General features: G+C 34.5%; 1 protein-coding gene across 1 annotated transcript; it reads left to right on the forward strand.

Moving 5' to 3' along the window:
* Window positions 1–2,323: 2,323 nt before the first annotated feature.
* LOC136807952 (unconventional prefoldin RPB5 interactor-like) lies at window positions 2,324–12,153 on the forward strand. Its single transcript, XM_067064577.1, has 10 exons — window positions 2,324–2,455; window positions 5,571–5,605; window positions 5,943–6,021; window positions 6,282–6,417; window positions 7,112–7,194; window positions 7,545–7,602; window positions 9,210–9,637; window positions 9,867–10,628; window positions 10,974–11,042; window positions 11,272–12,153. The coding sequence occupies exons 1-10, from the start codon at window positions 2,408–2,410 to the stop codon at window positions 11,323–11,325; spliced, it is 1,752 nt and encodes a 583-aa protein (XP_066920678.1). The 5' UTR covers window positions 2,324–2,407; the 3' UTR covers window positions 11,326–12,153.
* The last annotated feature ends 919 nt before the right edge of the window (window positions 12,154–13,072 follow it).

The raw sequence follows: 13,072 nt of genomic DNA on the forward strand, positions 1-13,072 counted from the left end.
GTTTTATCTTATCTTATCTCATTTACTTTAATTAGTAGAGGCTTCTTCAATGTTTGGGGAAGGTAAGTCTATACTGTAAAAGTTATTTGTTTTTCGGTGGAAAAAAGTGCTTAAAAAAGCATTTTTTGTGCTCAAGGTTTATTTTTCTTTGCAAATTTTTGTCTTCAATCTTAAAGTAGATGAACGAGTATTTGACTGATGGTTATGATTTTTTCACAAAACATAGTAAAACTATTCAGGAACTTGGACCTTTTTTACAGAATTTCAAAAAATCTGTTAGTTCTTGAGATTATATTGAAAAGTTTAGACATGGGTAGTTTGTGTTCGTTTTTCGCGTTCCCAAACCAAACGCACATGGCGCGCTATAAGTGAAAGTTATCGTGACATTGTTATGACAGAAAGTATGATTGATAAACTTGGCGGAGTTATCAAAACAAATTTGTTGTCAAAGAGATTTTACAGTAAGTGAAAATACAGGCCAGATATCAACAAGTCCCATGTTGCGACCACTCGTCCCAAGTTGGAGCAGTTGACGGTAGTTCATTTGTTTTGAAATTTTGCTGCTTTGATTCAGTCAGGGCCTCCTTGGTCTTTTATAATCATTAGTAAGGGAGGTCAGTCGAAATTTCAAAATCAAAATTTCCTAAATGTCAAACCAAGTTTAAAGGAAAGCCCTTATCCTCAGAAAGAAATGAGGGGTCACTTATCTTTCAACCTTTTCAGTGAGGATCTTTTCGCGATCGCGATTCTCAGATATATGGAAAACACCAGCTTTTTGCTGATTTTTGCGTCGATTGCCCAAAACCTGTAACCTTTTTAGCTTGAGGGAAGGAAAAAATTAGAGTTTTTGGGCTTGCCAAAAAAACACCTAGTCAAAATTTTTTCATCTTCACAGGATCCATTCCCAACCTCAAAATACATCTTTTTGTTTAGGGTTTTTGGCAAGTTCATCCTTCGAAGAATATTGATCACTTTTGTTTTCCCCTGAAGAGCGTGAGAGAAAAAATATTAGGGCCCGCAGTCTCTAGGCGAGTGGTCTAGACTCGCTTTCGTTTTGTATAATTTTATAATGACATAAGGTAGCGTAATTCATGCAAAAATAATGAAAATCTTTTTGTTTTTATTTTCAGGTATGCCGCCAAACATTGACATCATCGTATATGGATTTAGCACGAACAATAGGACCGACAGACTCGACAAAAGGAACAAGCAATAAGACGACCCGAGAATCTTACGATGAGGGTGTTTTGTCTCCGCCTGATATCACGCCCACAGAAGATGCTGTTTAAAAAGGCGGGGTAAAAATAGTAAGTAATAGCTTTTGTAAGTGTTTATTTTGCAAAATATATAACTATTTTCTAATTATGGTCTACAAATTAGCATTTCTAGAATTTTGATAATGGAAACTTAAATATATAACGAAGAAAAAAACAAACCATTTCAATTTTTTTTATATGTTTAACCCTGGAAAAATTATGTTTTACCTATTACGAAACTTTACATTTCCTGACTAACTAACTCCCAGAGGAATTGCGATTGTAAACGTGATTGGTTAATTTCGGAACATGGAGAACATGGAAAAGTCGTATGAATTTTTTAATGTCAGTATTAATTTTGTTGGTTGATGGCTTGTTGAATCTGGCAAGAAAAAAGTAAACAGGTATAGCTTTTTCTAACCAAGGATTTGAAGGATTCAAGCCACACTGATTTTAGGCAAGTAAAAATGATTAGAAAAAGTTTGCCAACTTTATTAAAACCCCTAAGGACTGTTACTATAATGATTGATACTTAATTTCTTTTCTCCAGCTTGACTAATGAAATGTTAAATTCTCAAAATATCCGTTAGTCACATATGAAATGCATGATATGATTATTTTGTTTATTTCTTCATAAAGTCTAGTACAACAAATGAAAAAAAGAAGATTTTCAATGATTTTGACATATTTACTGGCCTGAAAAGGCAAAAGTATGCCACTTCTAATTTTTTCCTGTAATGCAAATCAGTAGTACCCTTTAGGGTTTCAAATATACACTAGATGGTTATTAAACAAATTAACGAAAAGGCCCATTTTCTTATTCTTTATAATGTTCCTTTGCAAATCATTCTCTGAACACTTTTTCAGTTCACTATAACATAGTACAGCCCTTTTGTACACTATAACATAGTACAGCCCTTTTGTACTTTATGAGCTGAATCTGGCTGAATACAACAAAAGATTAATCGAGCGAGGCAATTTATGATTGCTCAAAATCTAACTTTTAAATAATGACCTTTTGGAATTTCCTCAGAATGTTAACCCTATCCTCAAAAATGATAATTAAAGATTTCATGAATACTTTAGATTTTATGAGACACATAATAATTTGATAACAAATATTTGATTATTTGAAATAATATAATATTATAATGGATGATTTGATGTATCTGGAACGCCTAAAAGCAGGTCAACAAAAGGTAAGGCTGTTTTCAATTTAAATTCTTATTGTAGAATTCCATTAATACTCATTTGAAACCTCTCGTAACGACTTCAGTTAATGCTGATATCACTTTCTTTCTTATCTGAACAGATTTTCTCCCCCCCCCCTAGTAATCAATACTAAAAGGTCGACATAATGATCAGTTTCCCAAAAAATTGATATCATTTAGGTAGATGGATTTTAAAAAGTAAAGTTTAACTATTTTCCTGAGTTTCTACAAAACCTTGAAAACCTTTAATCATAACATTTCTGAGAAAAAACTTGCAAGTCATTTAATAAACCTTGAAAAGCATGATTTTTAAATTTTATATATTTTATTATAGTTTTGGCTTATCTGAGGCTTTGAAATGTCTTTTTGTTTTATCTGAGGTTACGATTGCATGGATTCAATTTTGGACTTTTCGTACCTCCTTACACTAGTTATAATCTGTCACACACCCATTCGAGCTTTTTATTCTTACCCGGTCAATCAATTTGATTTTAGGACCTACCCCGGTGGGGTGGAGGTCCTATAAATTAACCCGTGTTCGTTAGTTAGTTAGTTCGTTCGTTCGTTAGTTACCAACTTTTCTCGAGATTGGCTCATTCAATTTTTCTGATTTTTTGCACAAAGGTGCATTACTATAAACCCTCGAATGTGACGGAGCCCGATTTTCGAAAAAAAAAATTTTCCGGCCGGTAGAACCGGAAATGTCCCGAAAAAAGCGGTTTTTTGAGATTTTCTCGAGATTTTATCATTAGTTTTTTGCGATTTTTTGCACATAGATGCACATTAGTACTGCCGAAAAGGTGTTGAAAACCGTTTGCCGAAAAAAAAATTTTTCCGGTCTGTAGAACCGGAAATGTGCCGGAAATCGTCGTTTTTTCACATTTCCGTCACATTTTTTCAACTTATTTAATTGTTTCTTTACAGAAAAATGTTCTTTATGATGATGCCCAAAACTTAGCATCGTTTGATTTCCAAAAAAATCATCCTTTGAATCCGGAACTCCTTAAAAATCGCCGGAACAGCCGAAAACCGGCGTAAAACGGTTTTCCTTCATTTTTTCAACTTATACTCGACAGATTTTCATGATTTTTTGCACAATGATGTAAAATGGCAATGCCCAAAATGTGACAGAGCCCAATTTTCGAAAAAGAAATTTTTCCGGCCGGTAGAACCGGAAATGTCCCGAAAAAAGCGGTTTTTTGAGATTTTCTCGAGATTTTATCATTAGTTTTTTGCGATTTTTTGCACATAGATGCACATTAAAGTCTGTCCAGATATAATTGGCAGTGGAAACAAGAATGCCTGTAACTTTTGATAGTCAAATATAATTATGGAAATTTTTTTTGCTTGTTTTAGAGAATGAAAAGCGCTATATTTGAATGTATTTTTGGTTGAAAAATTCGCGATTTTTAGCGGTTAAATTTGCGATTGTAAAAATTGAGCTTTTTTTCTACTTATGCTATAACGTTCATTTTTACACCAGTGGTAGTTCAACCTTAGGTTAAGAAGTTTATTAAATTTCAAGGCGAACAGAAAAGTCTTTCGGAAGATATGAGACCCGAATTACCCCTTGGTAGCACTTTTCTGTGAAATATCAAATCTCCAACTTATTACTAAAAACGGGGGTTATGTTATCTTTTTTGAACAGTGCAATTAAAAGTTGGAAAGTGTTTTAAGTGTTGGTGCATTGGTATTATTGGTATCATTGATTATTTCGAATCGAAGTGAAATCACAGTATAATTGTTTTTATTGAAAAGATAAGCATGAACTTATAATATTGCCTTTGTTATTTTTAAGTCATTAAAAGAACTTTGCTAATTCCCAAAACACTAAACACAGTTTGGCTATGAGGTCATTAAAGAGATCGTAAAATGTGATGATCGAAAAACTGTTTTATCATATCACTACCCCCGTTTTTAGTAATAAGTTGGAGATTTGATATTTCACAGAAAAGTGCTACCAAGGGGTAATTCGGGTCTCATATCTTCCGAAAGACTTTTCTGTTCGCCTTGAAATTTAATAAACTTCTTAACCTAAGGTTGAACTACCACTGGTGTAAAAATGAACGTTATAGCATAAGTAGAAAAAAAGCTCAATTTTTACTATCGCAAATTTAACCGCTAAAAATCGCGAATTTTTCATCCAAAAGTACATTCAAATATAGCGCTTTTGATTCTCTAAAACAAACAAAAAAAATTTCCATAATTATATTTGACTATCAAAAGTTACAAGCATTTTTGTTTCCACTGCCAATTATATCTGGACAGACTTTAGTACTGCCGAAAAGGTGTCGAAAACCGTTTGTCGAAAAAAATTTTTTTCCGGTCTGTAGAACCGGAAATGTGCCGGAAATCGTCGTTTTTTCACATTTCCGTCACATTTTTTCAACTTATTTAATTGTTTCTTTACAGAAAAATGTTCTTTATGATGATGCCCAAAACTTAGCATTGTTTGATTTCCAAAAAAATCATCCTTTGAATCCGGAACTCCTCAAAAATCGCCGGAACAGGCGAAAACCGGCGTAAAACGGTTTTCCTTCATTTTTTCAAGAAAATGTCACGGTAGAGTGCGACTGTTTGAGTTTTCTGGAAACCTTATTTATTAAGCTGTGCATTTTTCTGTCTGATAGTGGTTTTTATAAAGAAAAGCGTTTAATAGCTTTTTTATTTCTTTTTCAAAAATCTTTTTCAATAGTGTTGATAGTTTCTCTCAATAGATATGCTTTCATTTTCTTTATTTTTTGTATTTTGACCAGTTATGTCTTATGTGTTTCATTGTTTCAATGTTCACTGATTAGTTTGATAACCAGGTAGGTCCATAAAAGTATCGCTTGTTTCTGTTACATTGCTAAAAAGAACCTTTAAAAATCCACTAGGATTTTATTTGGTTAAAAACATTGAAAACGTTTTAAGGGTCGTAGTCTTAAGGGTAGGGACTATATTTGCCTGATAGATTTTAGTAGCTGATTGTAGCTGTATGCTATGATTATAGCATTTAGAGTGTTTTAATTAGAGACTGAATCCTTGAGTGTTTGGGGAGCCCCTTCTTTCTAAATAAATTTTAGTTGGTGGACTAGTTGACAATTAATTATTTTTATTTTAGTTTCTCGAAGATAACTTGCAAAGGCAAGGAATAAGGTAACAAAAACTGTTCTCTACATTTTTTTCATTGGACAGCATTTTTTTGAATGGTTTTATATAGTCATATATGGTATTACAGGCTTTTTTACAAGAATATGGTGTGTTTTTCCACTTCATCATTATCATGATAATCTCAACATTTTAAAGATAATTTTCCAACGTTGGAAAACACATGGAATTTAGAGTATATAATATGTAGACAAAGTAAAAAAAATTAATGTCTGATTAGTCCAAATATTTTGTTGTGTAAAGTTTTTCAATTCTTTCAAGTTACTCACAGCAAGCTACTCTTTTGAAAATGTATAACATTGGGGAATTTCTTACAATTTTATAGGAAAAATCTTGTGGAAGATTACAGCAAGCTAATTAAAAGATTGAAAACACTTCCTGATACTACAACGCAGTCTACTATGGTTGGTTAAAAATGTCTTTTTTTTTCTTTTTCACATTTTTCTAAAAAAAAAGTCATTTGAAGGAGTCTGTACTCCTGGAAAGAAGTGGTCTATAATGCATAAACTCCCATATTATGTCTTCTTCGATGAGTTGTATAAAAAAGAGCACATTAAAATTGACTGACCTTGTCGTTATATATGAAATACTTACTACTTGAATACTTTTTCAGAATATCATTAAAATATTCATTGCTGATATTTTGTTTTGTTCAAACTTTCAGGTGCCAGTTGGAGACATTGCATTTTTACCCGGAAATATTGTCCACACCAACGAAATTATGGTGTTACTCGGTGACAACTGGTTTGTAGAGCGATCAGCCAAACAAGCATCAGAAATTGCTGACAGAAGACTTAAAAGTAAGAAATGTTTTATTAAACTGTTTTGTTTGTGTCTTCTCGCTAGCGATTTTAAATACAAATAAAAAATAGTTCATTTGACGTTCATTGAACGTTCAATAATTGCCTGGAGCCTTCCAGAATATTTCCTTCTTTTTTCAAGAGATTGGTCCCCAAAAAGAACTACATTGCCATTGGTATTCATGATATGCACCATTGCAATGTCTTCAACGGACCTAAAAGCTGATTGGTTTTACGTCACTTATACAACCAATCAGCTATTGGGTCCTTGATGTAATGTCATTTTAATGTTGCATGTATTGTTGGATACATAAAAAAATAATTTAAATACTTAATTAAAAATGTTTATTCGATTATAATCATTTTCCTTGTTCTCATGTTCATTAAATTATATTAAATGATATACATGTTTTTTTTTTATAAGCATTGCACTTATAAGCATATCTAGGCTCAGATATGGGGAAAAATTAAGCATATGGCAAGCATTACTTGAGCCTACGAAAAATGTTTTTTTCCTGATTTTGGCTTTTTTTGGCTGGAATTTTACCGATTTTCAGTATTTCCCTAAATTTATACTTTAGATTTAAGCATCCCCTCAAGCATTTTTCAGCCTTATTAAGCTTTCGATCTAAGCATTTCTGAGCCTGTTTTCGGATTTTTGTATGCTTATAAAAAAAAAAACATGTATTTTCAGTGGTTGAAAAACAGTTGGATGATTTGGTGAAAGAACATGAGCACATCAAAAGCAACTTGACGTATGCTGATCAATTCTCAATGGTATGCCTTTGCATTACATATCTTTCTTTGCGTTCTGTTTATATAACATAACCTGTTGGCTCTGGATTAAAAACTGTTTTTAAACTTTCTAGATCAATTGACTCTGCTCTTGTCTAGAAACAGTGTGAATATTCTATAGCTTACTTTTGTAAGTTTACATTTTTGTTTCGTCAAACTCGGGTTGGCTCTGTCAAGTTTTTTGAAGGCTTAAATTGTTGCTTCAAGAGAGTTTTATAAAAAGAAAAAAGAAAAACAAAAAGCATACCTTTTCTGCAATTGGAAAGCGTTTTAAATATTATATTGCTGCTTATAGCTTTTTAAACATAATTTTGGTTGCTTCACATTTGTAGGACAATGAAACAAAGGAGATCAAAGAGACAGTACCGGAAGATTACCAATCTACTAAAGGTAGGTTTCGTACATGTTGTCTAGTTCAATCATCCCATTTCAAAATTTGTTCATTTTGATTTTAAAGAAAGAATAAAGGAAAACAATTCATTTCGCTACAATTGATTACAGTAGTAGAAATGACTTATTCATAAGACACTAGAAATGGCTGTTCGTTTAATTCCTTTTATGTAGTTTAAAATATCCTAATCTATAATTCTTTTAAAATTCAATTTTGGGTCAAAGTAGGAAAAAATTAAGAAAAAAGTTTACGAACCCCTACAATTGCAGAGTATTTAAGGCCCCATGCAGTTGTTGACATGTTTTAACCATCCGAAATCATTACTACATTGAAAGAAGAATCCCTTCCCTAATGAATTGTTAATGACTTGGGATTTCTTGTTTTTCCTTCCTGATTTATTTCCTGCTTCTATGAGAAGGAAATTCTAAAAAAAAAAACAGGTATCTTACCATGTTGTTTTTGAGGACGAGATTTGTTTTCTAGATAGATGTTTTTTTAAGTCGAGCATTTTAAATCGAATCGGAAAGGGTAAGAGGAAGTTATGGCGGATCTTGAAAAGTTTGAATGAAGTTAATTTCATATTGTCCTTGTTTGCCATAGATCTATCTTATTTCTGAACACAATCCAACTATTCCTAATAATGCACTTGCCACAGGGGGCGGGGGTCATGCAGTTACTATGTGAACACTGTGGCACTGAGTACGTGGTGGTGTAACAACTAAAAAAATTTAAACAGTTACTCCAAAGTGCACATTTTTTCACTTTTTTGAAAAATTTCCCTAAATTTTTGTCAAAAATTTGAAATTGTTCGAAGAAAAATTGAATTGTTTTTGGAAAAATATCTGAAATTTTTCCATGAAAATAAATTTTTTGTCATACTTATGAAAATAGAGATCGTGGAATGCTTTGATAGTGACTTAAACCAAGTATATAAACTTATTCCAACAATTCTTTTAAATACAAAAATCAAAAAAAAAATTTGACCAGTGGATATGTCTTATAATTATATCTAAAAAAGCCTCAAATTACCCATTTTATGGGGTGGTGTACCCCTTTTTGAGCACTAAAAACAGTTACTCCACAGTGGAGTAAGTAATGTTGGTGGTGGTGTGACAAGAAATTTGCCAAAATGACAGCAGTAACTCATCATAGTGTCACGGAGTAACTGCATGACCCCCCCTGCTTTCCAGTATAAACTAGAGTCCCCCTGTTTCCTCTCAAAGAGCGAGAACTCGGCCAATTCACCATGCATCGTTACTCCCTCCTCAATATCATTATATCAAGAATTACTACATTAAACTTACTGGTTTCTATAAACTATCTTAAGAAAATACACATTCCCTAAATATTATTTACAGCTTGTTTTTTTAAAAATCCAACGTGTCTTTTACAGTCAATTTACAGTATTGTGCGCATTCTTTGCGCTTATAAGTTCTGCTTCAAGTTCCTAAGAAGCGCGCCTCTCCTTTCTATAACATAGACAAAAATATCTTTAAGGGTTTGCTTTATGACGCGCTACCAAATTTTTCCTCCTTTCGAGATGAAGTTTTAAATTTCATAATGTTTATCTCGGTTAATTGACTGCAAAATACTTTTTTTCTTAAAGGGAAACGAAAGATTGCTCACAAGGCAAAACACAACGTTGTTCCAAGAGCAGTGTCCTTTAAAAACACCGACGCGGCAATCAAAAGCCTCGGGAAAGATTTGATGACGAAAAAAGATTCGGTGACCGGACAATCATCGACCGACCAAACAATCGATCACGAAGAATTAATGTCTCGTTTAAACGAACTTGAACGAGAAGAACAGGAAGCCGAGCAACGGGAACACGACAAAATCATGGAAAGTATAATGGAAGGCTCGTATGTACCACCGAACGCAACCGACGATAATCCTCGTAAATCCTCGGTAACAAACGGCGCTAAAAGACAACCTCGAAGACACGTAAAATTTCATAATCTGGAGAACGAGCCCTTGTCGAGTGAAGACGAAGAAGAGAGGTTGATTCGTTTCGACCATACCAACCTACCACCAGTAAAAATCTTTTTCTTTTGTTGTTGTAATTTTTACGTTCTATATAGAGCTTGCACTTTCGAAAACTTTACAAACAGCAACAATGAAAATGTGGAGTTTATTTTATGTTTCAAAAAAATGTTTTGGCGTGCGAGATTGAAGATCTCTTGAGAATTGAATGGATCTGAGATCTAATACATTTCGAAATGTTAAAAGATTTAGAAAAATTCAATTTTTCTTTTCTTCATAGCTGGAAAGATCATTGAGTGATTCGGACCTCGCAAAAGAAAGCACTATCAAAACACCAGCTGATATTTACGAACAGTTCTACTGTGGAAGTGCTCACCTCTCCGACTCTGACGACTCCAAACCACTCAAATCAATCCTGAAGAAAGACAGTAGATCGGGCTCCTCTGAGAATCTACGCTTAAAACCGATTTTGAAATCGTCTCCAGAACACAGGCCTGGAACACCTGATAATCTCCAAGACGAGCCTCAGTCCATTCTCAAAACACCTCCCGATACTCAGGCTAGTGACAAACGGCCAGGCACTCCGGAACACGTCTTGGACGGGCCGTCTCCGACCCCTCAATCAATCTTAAAACCAGGAGGATTTACTAAAGAAGAAATCCCAATGGTCGAAGATATAGATCCATCTGACTCCTCCGAAATCAGACCTATCCTCAAAAGCCACGAGACACCGCTATTCATTCCACCCACGGCCACTATTCCGACCTACGGTGATGATAGTCAGCCGCCTTCAAGACCTTCGATCCTGAAACATTCCACAAATGCTGATAATAGTAATCCGAACACGAGATCTTTCAGCCCTGAAGCAGCAATGGCTGGAGATTCAAACAGTATTTGGAGAAACGATTCGAATTCACCAGCTCGTTCTGCTCGAATTGTGTCACAAGAACCTCAACATCCCAATACTTCTGCCAATGAGTCGTTTGGCGAACCAAGGCCTATCCTAAAGGCTCAGCCACAGCACAACCCACAAAGTAAAATGGTAAGCGTTTTGCTTTTTTTAGTCTTGACACTTTTTGGGCATTCGGAAACAATTTAAAACCATTTGAAACCATTGTGAAAAATTATTAAACGTTGTTTTTCAAATCCATAGTTGATATTTCAGGAAGAATCATAACATGAATAATATAGTAAAAATGTTACATGGCATAAGGAGTCTGTCAAAACTAAAGCTTCACAAAGGCTTTCAATTGAATATCAAGCGAGGGATTGTTTTCAAATATTCTTCTAATCATTACTTTAGATCATCGTCATCTTGCTCTAACGCTCTAGCGATGAATTCCTCTGATTGTAACACCTCTAATAATGATATCCACTTTTCCTTAAGGCTTTCTCTGGTACCATTGTTGAAAGAGACACTGCTGAAGCAACTTCTACAACGTCCCGACAAAATAAAGTATGTGTTAATTCTTTGCAAAAATAAGTGTTTGGTTACTTACACTTAAGGCTAATGGATGAGCCTTATCTCTCTAAGTTTAATAGAAATTAGGTAAATTACATCTAGGGGTAGACCTATAATTTTACCATCTAACTCGTATAAAGACTCCTTCTTGCCGAACGTAGGTCCTTGCCTATATGTTGTTTGTTAGCCATTTTTTAAACACACTTTTTTTTCTTTCTTGCAGCCTTCCAGTAACAAACCAATGTCGAAATTCAAAGCCTCAAGAATGAAGAAATGAGCTCAAAAAAGTTGATAGCGATCGTACACGAATGTGTAGAGGGGAAGGTGAAGAATGTTTTGAAATATTTACAGGCTTAGATCCTGGAAGCAGACGAGGTATCACAATATCTTTACTTTAGATGTATTCTGTTTGATTTTTGAAAATCTTAAGTTATTATTGTGTAAATGTTATTATTTTGTTGATGGCATTCAACGAAATGTAGCAATGCTGTTCTTGCTTACAAACTTTACCGAGATTCTATGTGGAGATGAAAATGGCGTCTCGGAATCTTAGGAATTCCGTAAAGGCACTCGAAAGCATGATTGAGTCAAGTGGCTGCTCTGGTCTGCCGGCTGTATTTTGCTGCTGTGCTGTTTAAAGTTATAGTTTTGTTACAAATGGAGATTAATTTGTCAAATCGAAAAGTTTGTTACAAAAGCGCAAGTTAAAAGCATTACAATGATGAAATAAAACATTTTACAAAACGTGGAAAACAAAATGTACAATACTGCTGTTTTGTTCATTGTTCAGAGACAAATGAAATTCTGCTTTCTTGTCTATCGCAACATTAAAGTCCCAAAAATTTGAGTACTGGGTTTAATTCCAAACAATGATGTTGTCAAAAATGCATTTCTGTGGTTGAATGTATGATTTTTGTTCATTTGGAGTTGGAAAAAAGACTACTTTTTCATTCAAGCTTTAACGCTGGCTTTTTGCCCCTTATTTTTTTACATAAATTTTTACGCAGATTTATACCCAAAACTTATCAAGATTTGTAAAAAAATATTATCATTTACAGCAGTGTTAATAAAAACTGAAAGCTCTTTTGTTAAAAAAGGATTCTGGGTTCAATAAAGGGCATTTTTTGACCTACCCCGGAGGTCCTTTAAACTAACTGATGTTCGTTCGATTTTTCGAACTGATTTTTTGCACAGTGATGCAAAATGGTGATTCCCAAAAAGTGACCGATTTTGGCAAATTTGGGCCAAAAAGTGCCTAAAAATGGGGTTTTTTGGACTTTGTGTGAAATTCCTTCATTAGTTTTTTCTGATTTTATGCATAAAAATGGAGGGCAAAATTCTCTAAGAAATGGCTGAAGCAGTTTTTTTCGGAACATTTTTTTGGGCAAATTTGGGCCAAAAAGTGCCTTAAAATGGTTTTTTTTTGGACTCGTGTTAAAATATTTATTCACCCCAGTATCTATGACTATAAGTCATGGCGCAGTAGTGTAGTGGTTATCAATCTTGACTGCCGTCCAGGAGGTCGGGGTTCGATTCCCGCTCGGTGCTGTGATTCACTTGGCAAGTGAATGTACCTTCGCCCGGGCCAACCCATGCCATGTGAGGGGAATTGGGTAGACAGAAACTCAAGAAGCCTGTCGGTGACTGTGCTAGGTATCGATTCCACAATCCATCGTGGATGAGGTGAGAGTGCGCTGGCCTTGTTCCCTAGTGGTTCACGCTGAACTTAACGCACCCGATCCAAAAACTGTGTGTCAGTGTCTCGCAAGCTGGTCGCAGTATAAACCATCGCGTAGACGGTTCTAATGAGACGACTCCTAGACCGCTCAATACGGAACCGGGTGTCCTCTGCAAAGAGCAGCCAGTCATCATCAAGTCATGTGCCTTTAATCGATATTTATTTGAGCTGTGATACTTCAAACTGCTCACTACACTCTCTTACTCTCTTGCTATTTATCCTATTTTTATCTGATTCTCATCATCAGGTAGGTCCATTCAGCATGTTGCTTGTATTTTATTGAAGC

Source organism: Clytia hemisphaerica, unplaced genomic scaffold, assembly GCF_902728285.1.
Source record: "Clytia hemisphaerica strain Z4C2 unplaced genomic scaffold, Clytia hemisphaerica genome assembly, whole genome shotgun sequence".
Taxonomy (NCBI): Eukaryota; Metazoa; Cnidaria; class Hydrozoa; order Leptothecata; family Clytiidae; genus Clytia; species Clytia hemisphaerica.